The following is a 23,115-nucleotide window of genomic DNA, read 5'->3' as shown; positions in this document are numbered from 1 at the left end:
AATAGAAAACTTAATTAATCAAAGTAAAGTCTTGACTAATTTTAGTTAAAGTAATTACCTCTAATCAAATTAAAGTCTCAATTATTGGCAAAAACTTATTTAATCAAATGAAAGTTTCTAAACAAAATCAAAGTAAAGTCTCAATTTAATTTAAAAACCTTTTAACTCATATGATTAGCATGCATGTAGGTTTAAAATCATTATTTTCTATTCGATTAAGAAGCAAAGGACATAGATAAACAAAAACCACAACAATAATCAAAATAACAAAACATATAAATTCATCTAACCTCAGAATCCATTTAAGAAATTACAGTGGAATCAACCCTAAAAGCTTAGCCCTCCATGGCTTTGATGGAATACATGATAATATGATGAAGGAAAGAAAATAAAAGAAGAGAATGAGAGATGTGGTGGAGACGGTATCTGCCAAAACCAGAGAGTTCTAAGTGTCTAAGCTGTAAGTTGTCAGTCGTAAGTCCCCTCTTCTGCTCCCTTAAGTCTCTTTATATAGGCTTCCACTGGACTTTGGGCTTTATCTGTCAGTTGCTAAAATCATTTATTTTTATTTAATTAATTAGCAACTTAATTCCTGTCCAATTTCCAATTCTGCCCCTCTTATTTAACCATATTTGCAGTTTTGACCAGAGTTGACTGCTGACTTTGACCAGTTGACCAGAGTTGACGAGTTGACCAGAGTTGACCAGTTTGACTGTCCTATCAGATGCTGACACGTGACAGTGCAGATTCTCTCTCCAGAATTAGGGTTTCTGCAGATGCAATGGAGATGGAGATGGCAATGACGGCTGACGGCGCGGCTGCTCCGGCTTCTTCTCCGGCGTGGTGGTGTTCGTTGCTGCAGCGGTGGCTGTGCAAACGGTGGAGGCGAGAAGTCGCGCTGCTGCGACGTGAAGGTTGTTGTGCTGTTGATGGTGACGGAACTGGTGCAGCCATGGCTGCTGCGTGAGGAAGAAGATGGTTGCGGTGGTGATTGTGGAAATGGGGCAGGTACTGTTGGCAGCGAGAAGATGGAGATTGCAGGTGCGGTGTATCTTCTTTTCCGATCTGGTGCGCGCTGGTGTAGGGATGAAGCGCGATCGTGACTGGTGGTGACGGAACTGGTTCGCGCAGATGCAGATGCAGGCGCTGGTGGCTCGCGGTGGTCGGACATCTTGGTTGCAAGTCTGCGGTGCTCGCGAGAAGATGGTGTTGCACGATGGTTATGGAACGCGAGATGCGTTTCTGGCGAGTTTCAGTGGTGGCCATGGTGGTTGCGCGTCGCTGCGCAGGTTGGTAGTGGCCGGCGATGGCTGAGGCGAGATGGTGGTGCGGTGGCCGGCGAGATTGGCGGCGACGGCTGTGTGGAGGGTGGAAGGGAAATTAGGGTTAGGGTTTCATGTGTGAGATGGAGGAGATGATGACGTGGCAAGATCTGAGTGGTCAATTTGGTGAGTGAAGGATTATGACACGTGGCAGCTTATGGTTGGCTAATTTTAAAAGGTGAGGATTGCCACATGGCATGATCTGGTTGAGTGGAGTTTAAGTGGTAGGAGGGGTGCAACTTAGTGAAAACTGGGGGTGCAGAACAGGTTTTTTTTGTGGTCCACTTTAAAAGGAGTGTGCAAGTAAAAACTGGGGGTGCATTTAGCTCCTGATTTATTCTTTTTCAGAATTTCTTGATTTTGGACTTGTTTTGTAACTTTGAATATTTCAAAATCACATTATTAGTTGACCAAAAATAAATTCCAACTGCATTAACAAACGTTAGAATATCCAATAATATTTTATACAACTAAAATCAATTTTTACGCCACTTTTACCAAACTTACTCAATAAATCCAATAATCACAAATCCTAATTAAATCAATCTTTAAGCACAGAAAATTCAATTAAATCCCCAAATTTAAATATTAAATGAGGGCAAAAATTTGAACTCATCAGGAGCATCATATGCATCTAACTTAAGCATTTTTTTATGTTTAATTATGTTAGTTTAGCTAGCTTAGGAAAGGCGTCCCACACATACCACATGGCAAGCCCTTAATGGATAGTTCTCTTACAAAGGTAGTGGCCATGTGTCATTGTCCTATAGGAGAGAGGTTTTTCATAAAGTAGCTTTCCACATGGCAACATATGAGTGGTTCATTTTGTGAGAGTGAGGATTGCCACATGTGAAGCTCTCCTTCACCAAGATAGCATTTTTAGGGTTTTGGATCATGTTAGCATTTTAGGGTTTTCACCATTTTGGAGACACCTTACTCTATAAATAGAGGTGTCTCCCCCATGTATTTCTCACTTTGAGAATGTTAATATTATATTCCCAAATTCAAATCTGAGCCATACTTCTTCTCTTAGTTACTTGCTAGAGCATCCCAAGAGGTTCCTCTAGCGTCCCTTTCTTTAGAGTTAGTCTAACCTCTCTTAGATCACCACAAACAACCTTCATCCCACCATTAAATCACCAAAATCGAGATCCATTTTCTCTCAACACCAAGCTTTCACGCATTCACCATCCACCATAGTCGTCATTTCAAGCTTTGGTGATGAGTGCGTATTTTTGCCCTCATTTAATGTTTAATTCTGGGTATTTAATTGAATTTCTGTGCTTAAAGATTGATTTAATTTGGATTTCCTATAATTGGGTTTATTGGGCATGAGATACAAAAACATGTTAAAAATAGCTTTTTAGTTGCATAAATTGTTCTTTGGATATTTTGAGGTGTGTTAGTGCAGCTGCAGCTAAGTTGAGCTCATGAAGGTGTGGAAATAAATTTCTTAAAGTTTCATAACACCTTAAAGATAAATCCAATAATAGGAAATTATCAAAATCACAAAAATCCAAGTCAAGCATTCCATGAAGACGGCAAGGAAAGCTTGAAAAAGTGAAGAAGTTTGGCTATGCCAAGAAGAGAGAAACAAAAAATTGGACCTTGTGTTTTTCTTTATCTTTATGATAGAAGATAATTTGGGAAAAATATATCTTTAGATATTTTATTTGATATTTTTAAATAATTATCTTATTTAATTATATCATAAAATATTAAAGATAATAACTACCAAATCTTTTTAAATATGCCAAGATCTTCTTTAATCTTTTTAGATCCACAACAAACAAATATATCTTGAAGATATTGGATTGTTTAGAAGATAATTTAAGGAGATTGCAAAGGGTTGATTTGGAAAATTAGTACAAATACTAATTGGTGATAATTTATCATATATCTTTAATTAATTTAATTATATTAGATATTGATATTATCAACCAATTATATTTGTCAAATAGTCTATATCTCTCCAAATATTTTTAAATATTTATCTTTATCTTTATCTTTATTTTAAAAGATATTTGAGAGATTTTAGCAACAGAAAAGCCCAGTCCAATTTCTATATAAAGAGACCAAGGAAGAAGTAGAAGAAAAAAAAGCTGGGGACTTCGGAGTTCAGGAACCCTTTAGGGGGGCCCTAATTTCGTTTCCTTTCTCTCTCTATTCTTCTTCTATTTTTTTTTTGCATTCGTGGAGTGTTGAACTTCTTGGGTTGATTCCGTTGTAATTTCTTAATTGGATTCTGAGGTTAGATCAATTAATTTATTTGTTCTTTTGATTCTTGTTGAGATTTATTTTCATCTATGTCTTTTGGTTCTTAATTTAGTGAAAGTAATGATTTTTACATTGTAGCAAGTTAGCACGGTGTTAAATCTACATAACATTACAACCGTACGAGTCCAAGGGTTTTTAAATTTTAATTGAGAAGTTACTTTGATTAATTTTAGAAACTTTCATATGATTGCATGATTTTTTGCTAATAATTGAGAAGTTACTTTGATTAAAGGTGAAAACTTAGATTAGAATTAATCAAGAAGTTACTTTGGTTAATTAGCTTTTTACTAGATATAAGAGGTAAAAGAATGGACATGATTAGGATTAGTAATATTTAATTGAGAAGTTACTTTGGTTAAATTTACTAAGATTAATCTACAAAGTTCGTGCTTTTGATTTGAGAAGTTATTTTGGTTGAAAGTAAGGACGCCAACAAATTAATTGAGAAGTTACATTGATTAATTTGAAGTCTTAAACAAGAAATCAATAACAATAATCTTTAGGAAAACAATGATGAATCCTATTTTGAAAAAGCAGTGGAATCAACCTATTTCTCTTTACTCCACCTATTTCTCTTTACTATTGTTTCTATCTTATTTTATCTTTTTATTTTGTATAGATTTTATAAGAACTAATTTGTTAAAAATCAATTCCGTATTCGCTGGGAGACAACTTAAGGTTAACTTAACCCATACTAATTTTTTGGCTACTTTCTTAACAATACTGAAGTTGTTATAGATAAGTAGTATTAATTTGATCGCTTGACGACAACGTTATCATTTGGCCCAACCTAGCTTGAGGAGGACGCTATCACCATTCCTATAGTGTCATGTGGCCACTAAGAGAAAGCCTATCTAATGAGAGCATGGCACATGGCCACTCTCTCTAAAGAAGATAAGTCTCTTCCTTACCTTCTAAGCGACCAAGATAAACGCATATTGACTTGGAAAAGTCAAAGAAGAATGTGCTCCACACTACTGGGCTTTTTAAGGCCTAAAATCTTATGCTACTTGGCTCATTATATACGGCGCAAAATAAAATCTATGCTACTAGGCCCATAATACAAAGTCAATAAAATAAATCTATACTACTGGGCCCATAATACAAAGCCAAAAAAACAAATCTATACTACTAAGAGTGCTCAAAGGTGGTCCAAGAGAAAAAGAGTTTGGGCCCACTCCAACAGTTGGAGCCCACTCTTCTTATATGCACTAACCATGGCTGAGGCGTTTGCCATCATAACCTCTTAGATTTAATTCTTTGCATGACAAGGAACATCATATAGGTACATGGACGATAAAAGGCAGACCAATAAGAAGAATCATCTATTTAGAGTAAGGTAATTTGTTTACTAGAAACAACAAATGATTGCATTCCAATGAACCAATTACATGGGTACTATTACCTAATAAGCACGAACAAAGATATATACTAAATTATAGATCTAGGAACACTTTGATGTGTGGGCTTTAAGAAGAAGAATACCGAAGAGTTCATGATCTTAGAGGAGCATGAGAAATATTAGACATTCTAACAATAACATATAAGGATTTCAATGAGGTAAAAAGGAATAAACCTAACTTGTTTACTAGACAGTATGAATTGTTTAAGACGCAGGAAGTGAGAAAATACAAAATATGTTTAATAGATTCTAAACTATATTAAATGAGTTTCATTATTTAGTTAAACATTATGATAAATAATGTTGCATATGTCAATGTACCTAGAAAATTTATCTTTAGAAGAATTCATTGGCATTCTTAAGGTGCATGAGTTGGAACTTTAGAAAGACAAACTTCTTAAGAAAGAGAAAAGTCTCTCATTCTTAAAGCCCAAAACATGAGAGACACTCAAAGTAGATGAACCATTAGAAGACCCATTAAATGGTTAAATGATGAGGATTGTTAATAAGTAGATATATATATTGTAGTCATTATAATATGATGTTAAGTTGATGAAAATAATACATCTTAAAAAGTTTCACATCACCTAAGATAAACAATGACATGAGTGATAGTGCTTTTATAAAGGACTTAAAGTTCATGACTTTAAAGGTTCCAAGTAAAAAAAGTTTGTATTTGACTTTTTTTATACTCTTGTATTAGAGTGTTATGAAGTTTTGACTAAATTCTTACTTTTGAAAGTGTAGGTGTGTACTTATACAAATTTTCACATAATATTATCTTGTAGTTGTCATTAGACAACTGTCGTGATTTTTCTCCAATTTTTAAATTTTTACTTTATATTCTTGTGTTAATTGTTTTTATCTTATTTATCAATTGGTAAGATAATTCTCAAAGTAAAAATGTTCATATTCTTCGTAATGACGCTTTATTTTTTTCATCAAATGAGATATATTTTATCTCAAGAAAGATCCATTACACATAGCAGTAGAAAGAAGGACATAGAAGAACAAGAACTTTACCTCAACAACCAAAGGTGTCGATAAATAAGAAGACACGAGCTTTTTTTGTTTGAGTGTACGAAATCTAGTCACTTTTCATCCAAATGCCTAGAAAAAAAAAAGAATGATAAGATAAACATACATACTTCTTTAAGAAAGAAGTCACTAAGATCTTCATGTAGATTGTAAGGTCTAGTTTTTTGCCCTAAAGTTTTAAGGGTTATCTTAAGCTATTGGGCCTAAGGGCTAGCCCAAGGGATAAAATCACCCCAAAGTCTGCCCTAATTGATTCATTGTGCACTTTCAGAACCTGCTCCCTTGGTGCTTAGAGCCGCAGTCGTCACTCCGCTAGGGTTCAGTCTTGGAACTCTGTCGCTCTTGTTCGAGCCAGTTTCGTTCCACGTAAGTTGCATCACATCCCATACCTTTCTTGTTTAGCACAGTTGCTTCGAGTTCCAACTAGAGTCGTACCAAGTAGCTCCGTGCCTCTCTGTTCTTGTGTTTCCAGTTCGCTAAACCGTCCTAAGAGCTACTACGTTTCTCTATTCGCACCCAGGAACTCAGCTGTTAGCCCTTTTCCAGGTAAGGGAAGCTAGGGTTCGCCCTGTCGTTGTGCGTATTCAGTTTATGCTACTATTTTACCTGTATAATATGCTTGGTGTGCTAATATGAATGTGTGAGCGACATTGTTGAACCATGTGTGGACAATTGTGTGTTTGTATGCGCGAGAACAATGGTCAACTCTGGTTTTCTTGCCCAAGCGAGCATTCTCACCTATGCGAGATCAACAGAGGCTCACCCAAGCTGCTTCACACGAGCGGTCGCTCAAGCGACCCACATTGTTCCTGAGCGAGCGAGCATCTCGCCCAAGCGAGAGGGGTCTCGCCTAAGCGAGATCCCGCGTGAGGCTACTCTTCCCCTTTTCGAGCCCTCGCCTAGGCGAAGGGGGCTCGCCTGAGCGAGACCCTTCAGCCTGAGCGAGTAGCTGGGCGAGGTAGTGTAATGCTTGATCGTTTCCTTGACTTTGAATGGTTAATGTTTGCTTGGATTTAAGTATTGTGTTAAAAGTATGAGGCAAATGAGTATGCATGAGTGGTGTGATTCATGATTTATGGATAATGGGTTTGGCATGGGATATTAATGAAATGGTTGGTATTAAAGTGTCATGGTAATGTGATGAGTTGAAATTCTATATTCATGGATGGAGTATGATGAATTGGAATGAGTTTGACCTCGAACATGAAAGGTATTGGCTTTAAAGGTTGGCCTAATGAATATATATTTGCATGATGTGTATTACTTGGTTGTATGATTATGTTTGGTCTGTGTCAGTGCGTAATTCATGTTAGTGGGTATCATGATGGTACCCCATCTGTATAACTTGGTAAGGATTCAAGGTAAGGATTGCATCCTGACGCTCTAAGGAGTCAGTTAGTCTCACTTAGAGCGGATTGACTCCTGTGGTGAGAGTAGCAAGAGGCTTGAAACTCATTAAGGGCTAACCTTGTGTGTGAGGGAATTGATTCATTGTAACACTTGTAACACATAGCTCGGGGGTGAGCAGCTCGGGATGAGCAGAGGTATCCACCACAAGTACAAACATCCGTTAAATCCGACCAGGTTATATGTATCCAGATGAGTCGAGTCTTAATGTATTGTTTGGAAGGTCTTAACATGCTTGTGTGATGTATGTATAATGGACTGTGTATATGCATCTGATTGCATTGATGAAATGGTTTTGGCTCTAGCTTACCCTTTCTTGTTTGAATGTCTTGTATGTTATCCTTTTACTTTTGCGATGATCATCAATTTATTGAGGGGACCAGATGCGAGAGGTACTCGTGACCAACAGGGGAGAGAGATTCCGCTGCATAGTCTACTTGGGCTGGACTTGATGTATTCTTGTTGGGCTTTTCTTTAGGGCTACGGCCCATGTATCAGTTTGACTTTTGATTCCTTTATGTTCCTCTTAAACTTTATAACTTGTTTTTCTGTGGCACTGTGGTGTGCCTTATATTGTAAGGAGTTGGGTTTAAAACTCTAAGATTGCGCTATTATGTTACCTTGTGCGACGTTTTCGTTAATTATGTTTGTTAATTTAATGGGACATTACATAGATCCTCATGTCAATGTGTAAAAACTCAAATTAATCTTATTTAAAAGAATTATTGAAGAATAGCTAACTTATGCTCGATGGTCAATATAATGTTTAAAGTCAAATGATAAAGTATAACTAAAACTTGATGATCTAGTAAGAAGATTCAATCTGAAGCACCCACCTATATTAAAAGAATGATTATCTAAATATGGTCTCTTCTCTAGTTGCTTAATTTTGGAAATAAAAGAAATCTCATTTTGCTTTTCTATAATCACTGAATTTAGAATACTGAAGCTTAACTTAAATCTTTATGATCTTTGTTTAGGTTTTCATTTAAGTGTAACATATCCTTTGATTTACAGTTTAACAAAGATACACTTGGTTTTTAGTAGATTGATATGCTTTAACAAATTTTAAATTCTCTGAATTTTTGTAAGCATAGGATACAATATATTATAATTATTAATTCTAAAAATATAAAACATAATTTATTCCTTTTAAGCTTTGAGAGAGAAAAAATCTTATTTAGAATATATTGAAAATTATTTTATTACGATGTATTATATAGAAAATGAATTATACACTATACATAATATAAATACTTCAAATAAAAATTAAAAACACAATACAGTTAAAAATAACAAATCATTATCTTGAAATTAAATAATAAACACGTTAAATAAATAAAATATATACCTAAACATATAGGTATATTGATTTTAAAATAATGCCTTGTTTATACTAGGTACATTTATTTTTAATACTAAACTAGTTATAGTTAATAAGAAAAAATAAAGAAACAAAAGAATGTCAAATACTTAAAACTAACAAATATTTTTCTAAGAACAACCAAACAATGTAATATTTGAAGAAATTAAAATCATATTTAAATATTTTTTATACAACGAACATTCGTCACAATAAAAAAAATATCATTACCCCCAATGAAATCAATTCTGGTCGATTGATTTTATGAACTCGTAATGTCAGAAAAAATGGGCAGAGCTGCTTGTTATTATTGTTCAGTCTCCAGGGTTGACGAGGCTGCAATTACTAAAATTACAAATACACAAGCAGCAAGGGATGACCATCCCAATTAATTTTCAGAAAACACAAATGCTTTGACCTTTTCCTCGTATGTATAGCGAAATTGTACAAAATTAATTTTCATAAAGATAGCTAGCGGACAGCTTGGCCTCCAAAATTCAAGCTAACTTCAGCTTGGCCACTTAAATAACTGATTTCTTCATGTAATCAAACTCGCTTCAAGTATGTTAATATGCCTAAGCCAGCAACAAGTGCAGCTCCAGCTGCAGCAGCACTATATGCAGAGGCCCATGCATCTGAATAAGCATAACTTCCTGAACGGGAACTTTTTACGTTACCACGTGGTCCTGCGTAGTCTAAATGCAATTTCAACCCCTACAGCATTAATAATTCTTAAGTCAAACTCTTTTCAAGACACATACTTTATAAACATCTTTACCATAAATGACAGGTCCACAATCTACTTCACCGAAATTTTACATTTTAGTCCCAACATATATTTTCATATATTTTTTGTACTTTTGGTCCTTGCATAAAAAAGTCGGAATACTTATAATTCTAGTAAACAAGAGGGATTGATTTGTAAACAGTTTGCATATGGCTACTAAAATGTAGTCTTTCATTGAACATGGAACTAAATTTATAACTTAACCTATATTAGACATCCATCATCTTTCTCTAAAAGATTTTCTCAGATCTACAAATCTATTTCCTTTTTCAATATTAAGAAAGGAGACAAAACTTTCCTTCAGGACTCCAGACCTGAAGATAAACGCACCATACCTTCAAACCTGCTGTCCTAGCGTGATCCACAGCAGTTGCAAGATCACTGTCTGAAGCCAATACAACTTTGTCATGATCTTCATCTTCATACTGAAAAGGAAAATACAACTAGCTTCCCTTAGAAGAGGATTATACAATCAATCTCAAGAAGAATACAAAATAGTCTTATAAAGTACCAGAATTTGCGGTACGTTGTTAGGATCAATATCATCACCAAGTCTCTGAATTATTGAAGTTATAACGTCTTTCATGCTCCGGGTATCTGAACATGCAAGCAACCATACAAACAACTCAACTGATAATACACAAATATAATTGCCTTGAAATAAGATATTGCATGCAAGTTACTCAGAATGTAGGCATTCCCTGAAACCAAAGTGAAGCAGACATGTTTGTCTATGGAAAATAATATTAGGACTTCCATCCTTTACTTCCTGACATAGTTTAGTGTAGACCATTGATTAATGTACTACTGTTTTTTTCTTTGAAAAAATCAATGACTCACAATAAACCACGTCAAAGAGTAAAAGATAAGAGCAAAAAAATAGGAGTCATAGTATCATTTTCCTTTGTGTATCAATTATTACTACAGATCTTACTGACAACATGTACACGCAACCCATTCACATTCAAGTGAAACTTATAGAAGAACTATAACTATAAGTTATATGCTGTCAGATATTAGAAGGAAATTGCAAATTAAATGCTGAATGATGACATGTGACAATTTGCATACCACAAGTGAATCTGTGCATTCTGCCCTTTTTATCCTGTATCTTAAAGGAAAATGTATTAGCCATGCTTGATGAAAGGTAAGGAATGGACCTCCCCGTTTCTCCTCCATCAGAAGCCAATTTCAAGGAACTGTCACTGGTGCATAATCAAAAGTGTGTAAGTATATTAAAAAATACTAATGTTTCTTGAAACAACTTAAGCGAAAATAACCTTCGTGTATCATCATCATCGTCATTTGGAGTTAAGGCCATGGCTGAATCCCAAAATCTTTGCATCAAGGTGGTTGCTGCTTCATTATTCCCAACCTGATAGTGGAGGAAAATGATATCATTATTTCCAACCTTATTGTGGCCAGCACCAATGTTTTTCTTTTAAATTTGTTAGTCTAATTCCATTAGGAATTGCATTGGTCCATCGTATTTGATCTACCTTTTTCTTATTTTCAAATCCTATACTCTTAAGATAATTTTGTGAAGGAAAGAATAAACATGTAAATTAGTTGCCTTAGATTTAATCATCTGTAGCTGCTGAAAAGCTTTCAGATTTTTAAATTTCCAAGCAGCTAAAAATTGGTCGTTCTAGACCAACTCATAATTTCCGTTGAGATATTACCAATTCATGAACAGTAGATAAGCCTACATTTAACAATACGAAAAAAACCAAATCAAAGACATGTCACAATATTTTACTGACAAGAATCATTCTAGACTGTCACAAATAAAGCCATTTGTCCCATTTTCGTGCAGCATGAATTTAATATTCTAGTCAACAATAGTATAGTAGTGGACTCCAAGTCAAAGGTAGATAATACACCTGACTTACTGTCGCCACGGCAGCATGAGTAACATGGATCACATCGACCACAGCAACTACACTGCCATCTGTTTTCAACCACTAAACCAAGTTAGAAAAAAATATTGAAGCATATACCCGTTAAATCTTCCTCGTCCCATATGTATTGCAATTAACATTACCTCTATTAATCACAGGAAGATGCAAAAATTTTCCGTCATGCATAGTGTGAAGTGCATCAACAATGGGCGTATCAATTACTACACATTCTGGATTTGGAGTCATAACCTGCATATTTATTAAATAAGATCAACAAGAAAAGGATGAACACTCAAAATGACCAATTTTTCATCTAACACGATAGAACATAGGAACTTAAACATTAATAGATATAGATGCTGCAGAATCAAAGAATGGAAAAGGAAAACAAAGGTAAACTACTTATTCTAATCAATGTAAAAATAAAACGTACCTTCTCAATGGGAGTTGATTCGGGAGAAAGATTTTGTGCAATTACCCGCAACAAGATATCTTTTGAACTATTGAAATTTTTAAGCAGACATCAAAATTATTCCAAGCATGTATAAATGAAAGTTGGGGGAAAGCCAAAATCTTTTCATGTAAAGACGACTACTGGTCGTGTCAATGACCACAAACTTACGTGAAGATGCCACGAGGTTTGTCATTAACTGTCACAACAGCACAACTCTCATGAAATTCAACCATCTTCTTTGTTGTTGTCAGAACTGAGTCCGTTGGTGATACTGTTACTAGCCTAAAAAGAATCATTATCTGTTAAAGTAACTTGGATGGTGAAAAAACATATAGAAATTTAAAATTTATATAATTTTTTCAACTCCAACAAAAGAAGGTATTACCTACTTTGAATTCTCGGAAATGATTGTAGACAACGATGGCTTGAATATTTGCTCCCGAATAGTTTCAATGAATGATGTGTTGGACTCTGTGCAAAGGCCAAATACAACGTAATATTAAAAACTGTGAACATAACTAATATCTAACTGTTTTAAAAGTAAACTACCATACAAACCAAAAAGCAAAACATGAAAACAAAATGGTTTACAAAGCAGAACCTGATGTTCCCCAGTGTTTTTCAACTCCTTCAACAGCTGCTGCAATTGCTTTTCCTTTCTCAGCTGCCCTTTCCATACGGGCAATGGCATCATGCAAACACTTTGCTATGTCTAGTAAAGCCAAAACTTCTCCATTCTCCACCACAGGTAAATGTCTAAATCTCCCTGTCAACAAATATCAGCCATGTATTCAAAAAGTAAGATATAGAACAATAACTAACTTGAAAAGTTGAGTGTTTCTCTATATATACTACAAACCTTGCACCATCTTTTGAAGGGCTTCCGCAGCAAGAGTTTCAGAAAGGACAAATACTGGATTCCTAGTCATGACTTTGGAAACTGGTGTGTTTTCAATGTTAATCTCTTTGGCAATAACTCTTGTTGCTATATCCTTTATTTAACCACAAAATAAAACATGAAGCTGTGTAGGTTAAAACTGCAGAAGCCCAGGCATGGACTCAACTTTTTTTTATTTTTCTTTCTAAAAATTGAGAAAACCATGTACGTACCTTGTCCGTGAGGATTCCACAGAGTAAAGCATTAGAATCAGTTAGTAATAGAGCATCCACTCTACGGGCAGCCATCCGACGACATGCTTCATAGATGGTTGTTGTTTCAGGTACTGTCAGGGCCTTTGTAAGTCGCAATGATTTCACTGTCCGCTCTCCTGCTAATGCCCTGATCCAATTTCATGTACCAACGAGGGAACATCCCATTATTTAAATTTATAGGACTTTCAATAAAAGGTCCTCTGTTCTAAGATACTTATGAAGGACCTATTATTGCTTAAGAATAACTCTATTTGAGTGCATTCAACAACTCCCGAAACCAATTCAATTTTCTTAAGTCAAACTTGTTGGCATCACTGATTGGGTACGAAATATGCAATTAAAGAAAGTAGATTCTTATGTATATAGTCATGTCAAGATCATCAACCTCTGAAACAGACTCAAATTTATAAGGGGGACGAGGAGAAATTCTTGTATGGAAACGAATGTTCAAGGCATAAATCTACTTACTCAAAAAAATAAATTACTCTAGAATTCAATTTGTTTGTACCTATTTTACACCTGCTTAGACTTTAACAAAAGGATAATGATATTCAATCAAGTAAAGTTGATGGTACCATCATAGCAACCAAATCAAAGTCAAAGTCCTTTATTTTCATTATTGTAAAGCAACCACTCAGCCAATCAGGCAAGACTTTGCATAGCCACGTTTGTTTGACGTAGACACTTCGAAAATACCGAGTTTCACAATTATGGCAACACATATCCCAAATAGCTGCTCAGAAAAGCGATAATTATCGGTATACCACAAAAATAGCTACAGCTATAAAATCCATAATATTTCAAATTATTACAAGGTTAATTTTAGCACATGAAATAAAAAAGCGATAAAAGGATTTTTATTCTTATAAATAAACAGTAAAAAAAGACCATAATTTAAGGAGGATTAAGATTCAAATTAACGATTCGATTAATTTGGGCATGGTATCAAAACCAATATTATTAGAGCGGGGAAAATTAACAAGAAAAGTAGTGAATAAGTACAACATACACAGGTCGGAAAGACGTTATTGATTTTCGAGAAGTAGCGTTAGGCACTCCTGATTCGGAGGCTTTCTTCGTTGAGGAAATACTCCTTCTAGAGGCACCGGTTTGACTTGCCATCTCACCTCTGCTCCAATATCGCTACAACGAAAAAAAAGCATCAAACACACGTCAAATCCGACACAAAAAAACAAAGAGTATAAAATCGAAGAGTCGTACAAGCTAGCTACAGCTCCGAATTGAAACAGATTGATTGAGTTCGGATGGAGAAGTTGAAGTCAAGGCGGCGCAAGGTTTGGTGGCTAGAAATATTGCCGGGAAAAGGTTTCCGCCGGAGAGGAAAAAGAGGAGGGAATGAGAGAGGAAGAAGTTAACCCTAGAGAGAGATAAGAGAAGCGTAGAGAAGGGTGGAAGAAATATTGAAAAGAGATAGAGAAATCAAGAATTTCAACGTTACTGCTATGTAGCCAATGGAAGGCGTGCACGTCACTTATTCCTCTTTTGTAGGAAATTGGTAATTATAATAATAAATTAATTGGCAGTAATAAAATAACCACATACTCCCAACATAGACATTGAAAAATAAACAAATTATTCTACGTAATTTATATCGATCGATATCTTTATATAAATAATTGATAAATATAACACATTTTAATGTAAGTTCTAATAAAAACTATTTAAATTTTTAAACCAGTATACCTTAAAAGAACATAGATTCGTTGGTTATTGGTTAATTTCGTATAATATATATATATGGTTAATTTCATTAATATGAGTAAGGTAATTCTATTTTATTTCTATTGATATCACAGTACGATTTCGTCAATATATTAATGCTTGTTTTAGGCGGAAATGTAAACCAGTCAAACAAATTTAAGTTTAGGTTACTAAAAGTAATATATTTAATTAGGTTTGACGGGTTTGTTTATATAGGTCAGAATTAAAGTTTGAATTTGATTTGGTTATAATTTTCTAGGAACAAGGGCAACTGATTATTCCGGTTATATTTTTAGTGATTTTCTAAAATTTTATTAATTACCAAACACACTCACGTTAGAAAGTGAAGTAAAGTAATAAAAAATAATTTTAACTCACGTAGATGTTAACGCCTTTGATAACATCTTTGATGATAAAATGACATTTCTAAGAAAATAGTATTATTTATTTAAAATACGACTCTTAAAACCTATTATGTTAATTAATTATATGTGTATATAAAAATTATTATTATTTTGACAGTAAATATAAAAATTAAAATTATTTTATGAAAATTAACATAAAAATATATAATTATATATATTTTGTTTGTTTCAAGTGGAGATGGAATTGATAGTACAATTATTGTTTCGTTAAGGTGATGTGTGAGAAAATGAGAATAGTGATTTATAGAAAAAGTTTGAATTTGATTTCTCAGTAATTTGAACAGAAACACACACAAAAAAAAAAAAAAAGACAAGTTAGTAAGAGTATAATCACTAAATTGCTCTTGCATGATAATAGATTATGGTTAGGACCATAATCAATTCTACTTCATAATGAAGTTGAGAACTGATTATGCATGGATGAGAATGGATGAGAATCGTTTATGCGCTTCATCTTAAAGCATAAACTGATTATACTTCAAGAAGAATCAATTATACTACAAAGTTCTTCAAAATAGATATTATTGAGAGAGATTTTATATCAACAAATTAGAAGTCAGCCCTTAGAAGATCATTACACCACTTTAACCCAAAATTTTAAAATAATAAATTTTTATTTTTTTTATATATTGTTCAACTTTTTCATTTTTATTCAATATTATAATTCAACTAAAACTTAAATTTAAATTTGTAATAATAAATAGGGTTAAATATGTTTTTGGTCCCTCAAGTTTCAGCGAAATTTGGAATTAGTCCCTCATCAAAACTTTTGACCAATTTAGTCTTTCATCTTTCAAAATGCGTGAATTTAGTCCTTTTAACCAAATTTTGTTAAGTTTATCTGACGTTTCAAGCGCATTTCATGATAGTATTTAAGTTAACATTGAAGTAAAAATGTGTCAAACAGTATAAATAATTTAAATACTATCATGAAATGCACTTGAAATGTCAGATAAACTTAACAAAATTTGGTTAAAAGGACTAAATTCACGCATTTTGGAAGATGAAGGACTAAATTGGTCAAAAGTTTTGATGAGGGACTAAACCCAAATTTCGCTCAAACTTAAGGGACCAAAAACATATTTAACCCTAATAAATAAGGTAATTGGGAAGGAAATAGAATTAAAGTTATTTGTAAAAAATGATATAGTGGTGAGCTTAACAAATCTTTTTTGCACTTTGATTAAGTGTTAAACTTTGATCCACAAATACGGAATATATAATCAAAATGACATATTTAATTCAAAAATTCATCTCATTTTAAAAAATATAAGATACATACACTATAAGAAAATTCGTATTTACTTATCAATAATTACATACAGATTTGAATCTATAGGTAAAATAAATATTACCTACAGATTTTATCAACGAATTTTTATCCGTAAAATGGTGTTATTTATGGATTTTTATGTATAACTACTTATATATTTTATATGAAATATTTGTATGTAAAGTTGAAGTGTAAGGGCGTGAAATTTTTGAAAGCATTACCTATTGAATTTACATACGGATCTAAAATAAATAAATTCATTTGATTATAATTTCAAAATACAAAGTCTTCATTGTTCTTTTTAGTCTCCATCTCTCACTTACGAACTCATAAAAGACAACACATTCGCTGATTGAACTACCTGGCGCTCGAAGCTTCAATCCCTCACTGTTACACTACATGAACCACCTCCTCGGGATGGTGTGGTAGTCCGATGCGGAGCCACCATATACGACATACAACACTCTAATGGCGTATTCCTAGGGTTCTTCGCCCCAAACAACAACATTTGCCTCTTGATTATGCGGTGCAACTTCATCATCTCCACTAGATTCAGTGCGGTCACAACTGGATTCAGATTCCATCCTACCTTATCACTACAGCTTGTATTGCTCATTGTTGTTGTCTGATTCATAATCAAAGGAACATTGAGCGGGTGGAACGTTCAACTATTTCTATTTTTTCATTGAAATGAATGGTATGGTGTAGAGAATGGTGAAGGAAAGGAAGAGGAAAATGATTCCAAAAGAATATAATGAGACACATTAAAAAGGTGGAAGGATTTTATTAAACTACTTAATAAAAAGTTGGCTTAAATAGTCATTTGGTCCTAATTTTGGTCAAGTTTTTTTACTTTGGTCCTACTTTTGAAATTGTTTTCATTTAGTGCTACCTTTCGTTAATTTCATTTAATTAAATCATTTTCCTTAACTTCGTCTAAGTAGTAAACGGAACAGTGGCCAGCGTGGTTTGTTTATGTGACGTGGAGCACGGTTCAGTGACGTGTCTGTTATCTTACTATGCTGACATTTTAATTTTAATTACAGAGTTTAGGGTTTATACTTGCTGGAATTTGGTTTAGGGAGTTTTCGTGAATTTGGAGATTTCTTCGTGGAATTGGGAATTTCTTTGAATTGGGCATTTCAGAGCAATTGCTACCATCAAAGATTGAGGCCTCTGCCAACAAATCTTCATGTTTGAATTTCTAAGATGTTGTTGTCAGTGTTTTTCACTGATGAGAATTGGAGATTCATCTAAAAAATGAAACTTTTATTACATGAATCATCACCAAGGTAAAACACTAATGATAATTACTGATGATTACCAAAAGCAGGTAAGGAATTACCTAGACTAAACTTAATGGAGATCTTTAGATGTTTCAGGTACTATTTCAATCGAAATTGTTGTTTTATATAACCTTTGCTGACTAAAAATGCAATTTTAATTAGAGAACTACACTAAAAACATTTAACCTGTGCTTTGTTTTCAGATGGGGTAAATAAAAATTAAAATTGAAAAGGCCTCTTGTTTGGTTTGATTATAAATTGTGTTTAACTGCAATTTTATTTTGAAACATTCAAGTGGAGTGAAGGGAGGATCATCACTCATACTTGTATGCAAACTTTATATATTCATGCACTTAAGAAATTGCATATAAGTTTTTGTCAAATTCCTAAACCATCATTCATGCCATACAAATTTGTTTTGCACATCTTATCTGTACAGAAGATTTTGTGAGAAACATATTTTTTCAACTTGTGTGCAGGATGGTTGGTGTGATAGCAAAGGATCACTGAAGACAAAACTGCAAATGAGACAATAGGGAGCTTTCAAGAGGGAGAGAGGAATTGCATACTCTCTTGCCCAAAAGGTAGGTACCAACAGATTGAGAAAATATGTAACTTTTATCAATAAACATGTCTAACAATTGACTTTTGCAACAATGGAGATCAACCCCCATTTCAAATTCAAGAGCAAACAACAACTCTTTGAACAAGCAAGAGATAGACAAGGCTAACTGGGGATGGAGTTGGTTGGAACGTTGGATGGCAGCAAAGCCATGGGAGAGTAGATTGATGGAACAAAGTCGTCATCATGCTGATGCCACAGAGAAAACTCCTCCTCCAAAGAAATGTGTGGACCTCATAAATTCAAAAAAAAAATTCAGAACCATGCAGTGTCAAAGTTAGAAAGAACAATGTCACCACAGGGATTTCAGCCAGACCTCCCCAAATTGGCTAAGCCACTCGATCAACCTCAAGTCCTAGTTCTGAGTTTCACTATGATGAGAGCTCTAATTCGACTTCAATATGCACATTTATGACACCAATATTTGGGAGTGTTTCTTTGCCTTGTGAGAGGACAGAGGATAGTAGCAACTGTACTACTAGGCCTAGTTACATGAACCTGACCGAGTCCACCAAGGCAAAGTAGAAAACCAGCAGTCATCAATTCAATAGATCTCAGAGACAACAGTCCATGGATAAGTTCCAATTTCTCAAAAGGACAACGATTTTCTCAAATGGAGATTCCAAAAGCATTGGTGCTTCTGACCCTTCAACCAACTTTTCTGGGCCACTTAACCTACCCACCTACATGGATAAGAAGCCATGGTGAAATGGATGATTCAATTGATTGATTGTATTCATATGTACTTATTTCCATGAAGTTCAACACTTCAACATCTTGTTGTTCAACTATCTCCTGAATTTAATTACAACTATAACAGTAGTTTTTGTGCTTTTCCTCCACAATACTCTACTTTAGAAATCTGCATTTGTGTGATCAATTTTTATGGGTAGTATCATGATTATAAATATATATGAAGAGACTGCATGAAGGCCTAATAAACATAAATCAAAATATTTCTCACGGTTTTATTTAACTGCTAGAAAATAATCGTTACTAAAAAATAGTTTTTTTAGTGTGTATTTTATAATATATACAATAATTATTATATGTTGTATAATAATATTAAACATTATAGTAATTGATATACATGTGTATATTAATTATATATGTATTATATTTTTAATTATTATATTGTTGTTAAATTATTACATATATTAAGTAAAGCAAAACCATATATTTCTTGTGCGTATTTGTGCAATTAGTCTCTACATAACTACCTAAGTTTCCAAAACAAAAAGAATAATCTATTTTTGTTATTATAATTATAAAATTAAAATACATATTATTATTATTATTATTATTATTTTTTTTTATTATTATGACTACAAAATTAAAAAAATATATATAATTTTATTGTAAATTTTTTTTATTGATTTTGTCAATAATTCTATAATATTATAATTATTACATAATAGGTTATATATATATATATTAATATGTATCATATTTATAATATTAAATAGTATATGTTATAATATTTAAGTATATATTGTGTAACATATGTTATATAAAATATACATGAATCACAATTTAAAAAAAAATTGTATTTGGATGGAAAGTGTGATATATACTCAAAGAAGGTGAAAATCCATGAAATTGAAAATGTAAGAAAATTGCACAAGTTAAATACTACAATGTTTCCAACTAATCCCTTTAGATGACACTCATAAGTGTCATTAGTGTTTTCATAAATTGAAAATTTGGATTACATGTTAGACAAGACAATCTTTTACAAGGAGACTTCCAACATTCTTTCTTCTATAACATTTGTTTTTTTTTCATAGAATTAAGCATGACTGATATCTAAAAGGTTATACAAATTATTCTAAAATGAACAACTTAGAGGGAAGGGAACAAACAAACATTTATGTTCTGAAGAAAAATGTCAAGGAAGCAATTTTTCAAATTGTTAGTTCTTAATTTCTTTATTTTTTTGGTACTCTTATCCTGATCCTATCACACCATTAAGCTAAATATGAAAGAATTAACAAACATCTTCATGCCACAAAAACACAACCGGGTGGCGTCTACAATTTTACTTGTCCGTGTCATTGATATCCCAAAATTTGAAATAACCTTTCTCCTCCTAAACACAACATTAGTCTTTGTTTCAAAATCACTGTTAGAAGCATTTTTGATTATGTTAACATAAGGAAGACAACTAATTGAAATACCAGCAAAATGTAAATTGTTGAAAAATCATTAATTACAGAATAGTCAATTTTTGTCCAAAGAAAAGCATCATATTGAATCCAACTTTCTTGCATGAGGTAGATCAAAAAACATTGGATGAATACAATCTAGTATACACATCAACAAGGATGGATAATACACTATCTATACCCAAAACCCAAGTCTACCTCTTGACCATACATCCCCTGGCTGTGACCTGAAGAATGGATTGACTTTGGGTTTGACCTCAGCTCAATCTCAAAAAGCCTCTCAAGAGCCTCTGAATGATTTCTTCCACCACCAACATCAAGAGTTAATGAAATGCAAAAAAGTATTAGGAATTGAATGTTTTGTCCAACAAAGTAGTCGTGTATGATTATGGGAAGAGCAAAGGGTATGGCTTTGTTCAATGTGAGTTAGAGGAATCTCCAAATAGTGCCTAACACACCACTCATTACTACAACTACATACTCCTTCTAACTATAACTTCCACATTCTACTATCTCCACAATTTTCTCTATCCCATCAACTATTCCTTTCACAACCTCAAAATACTATCAGTGGTACCAGAGCTACGTTTGGTCATCTAGGCGTAGATAAATTTTTCAACTACTTCAAAAAAAACTAGAACTCCATTCTATACTACTTCCAAAATATTTTCTCAACCCATGGCCATTACCAATCAAACATCATCAATTCCAGTACCTATTTTCACAAGAGAAAATTATGATTTTTGGAGTGTCAAAATGAAGACATTCTTTCGCTCCCAAGACTTATGGGACATTATAGAAGATGTAAGACTCGTGAAAATTAATTAATAAATGTGGGTAGGAAAAACCTTTATGACATTAAATATTGCTTGATGTGATGTGGAAAAGTATTGGCTCAAATGGTTGAGAGTACTTGATTGTATGAGAGGACTTGGGTTTGAATCCTATGTATGCCTATTGTGTGTTATTTGATTTATTAGTATTTTTGATAATATAATTGTGACTAGTGAGTGATATTATAATCATAGGATTATAATAGTTATCACCAAATATGAATTGGCATAATGGTTATGCGTTAGCCTTATGAGTGGAGGGTCACGGGTTTAAACCTTGATAGACATAAGGTAGACTTTATTTTTGCTAAATTTAGTTTGGATTGAATGTGAAAAGGTAGAGGGAACCCTACCAGGGCAACCCCTCTTGAATAATTACCCTTGAATGAGAATTAAACACCCTATTAAGCCTTTTTGCGTTTTAGTCTTTAAACCCTTAATTAAGACACATATAAAAGGGCCAAATTGAGAGAAAAGAGGGGTTTTGGCAGTGCTGATCTTTGACTTTGAGAGAAGAACGAAAATTGGGCTATGAGTGGTGAGTTTGGGTGCACAAAAGGTGAATTGGAAGGAGGCTTGAGGAGAAGCATTCTTTCCTCCCAATTTTTGATCAATAATTCCAGGTTAGGGGAGCTGTCCATTTTTGCATAAGAATTATGGTTGTGTTTCTAGGTTTGTTTTATTCTCATATTAATTCTATATGGTATGAATTTCATATTATAGGCACTATGATTGAGAATTGTGGAATTGACAGTGCATAAAGTTTTTGTGGTAATGGAATAAGAACTGAATGAGGGTTATGGAATTGGGCAGAGATGATTCAATCTCGAGTTGGGGTAATATGAATGAATAAAATAACATGTTTGATGTTTGCTAGCCATTGTTTTATCCTGGGTAATGATTGAATGTTGTTTTGGTATAATTTCGGACTGGTTTGGCATTGTTTTGGGTGAATTGTGTGCGTGAACAGAGAGGGAACTCTGCAAGTCTTGCCTAGGCGAGTCCATCTCGTCTAACAAGAGTTGCAGAACCTTGTTTCTGGTGCTGATTCGTGCTTCTCGCTTGGGCGACTTATTTTGGGGTTGAGCGACTAATGCTCTCGCTTAGGTGAGAGAGGCTCACCTAAGTGAGGTCGCGATGAAGCTTGCATGTGTTGAGCGCGACTTCTCTTCCAAGCGAGGGGTTTTTGAGATGTTGAGCGATTGATACTCTCGCTTAGGCGAGAATGGCTCGCCTAAGCGAGGTCTCGATGAGGCATTGGTACTGTTTATGTTGAATTCTCATTCAGGCGAGAAGTTTTGAGTAGTTGAGCGAATGAGGTCTCGCTTAGGCGAGTGAGGTTCGCCTAAGCGAGACAAGAGGGTGTAGTCACTGTTTCATGCTCGCTCAAGCGAGTTGGGCTAGCTCAAGCGAGGCTGATAGACTAGCCTAGGCGTAGACCTTTGACTTAGGCGAGAATGTTGTGAATCTATGCTTGTGTGTGCACTGTTTGAGCTATTTTGGTTGATGTTCCCTAAGTAGTGGGAAGTATTTACATGTTTTGGGGTGTTTGGGCTTGAAGGACTAAGTCCATAGGATTTTGTGATGTGCTTGGATTGAGTAGCGAACGAGGAGTTCGTGATGGGTGGACCGTATGCGGAACGTGAACAGTTTAGTTCACCGGAGGTACCCTTGCTGGGATGAATG

At 34.0% G+C, this 23,115-nt stretch overlaps 1 protein-coding gene and 1 pseudogene across 1 annotated transcript; one reads left to right on the top strand and one right to left on the bottom strand.

Annotated features, from left to right (window-relative positions):
* Nucleotides 1–9,046: 9,046 nt before the first annotated feature.
* On the bottom strand, nt 9,047–14,573 carry LOC114164081 (CBS domain-containing protein CBSCBSPB1). The gene is made up of 15 exons (XM_028048587.1): nt 14,325–14,573; nt 14,113–14,246; nt 13,062–13,230; nt 12,811–12,943; nt 12,553–12,717; nt 12,341–12,422; nt 12,120–12,233; nt 11,931–11,997; nt 11,641–11,746; nt 11,480–11,547; nt 10,877–10,971; nt 10,668–10,801; nt 10,108–10,193; nt 9,932–10,021; nt 9,047–9,523 (listed from the first exon to the last, which is right to left on the bottom strand). The coding sequence occupies exons 2-15, from the start codon at nt 14,223–14,225 to the stop codon at nt 9,356–9,358; spliced, it is 1,590 nt and encodes a 529-aa protein (XP_027904388.1). The 5' UTR covers nt 14,226–14,246; nt 14,325–14,573; the 3' UTR covers nt 9,047–9,355.
* Nucleotides 14,574–17,826: 3,253 nt separating this feature from the next.
* On the top strand, nt 17,827–19,139 carry LOC114163525 (annotated as a pseudogene).
* Nucleotides 19,140–23,115: the final 3,976 nt, after the last annotated feature.

Source organism: Vigna unguiculata, chromosome 9 (assembly GCF_004118075.2).
Source record: "Vigna unguiculata cultivar IT97K-499-35 chromosome 9, ASM411807v1, whole genome shotgun sequence".
Taxonomy (NCBI): domain Eukaryota; kingdom Viridiplantae; phylum Streptophyta; class Magnoliopsida; order Fabales; family Fabaceae; genus Vigna; species Vigna unguiculata.
Note: the sequence above shows the minus strand (reverse complement) of the source record. Positions and strands in the feature narration are given on the sequence as shown.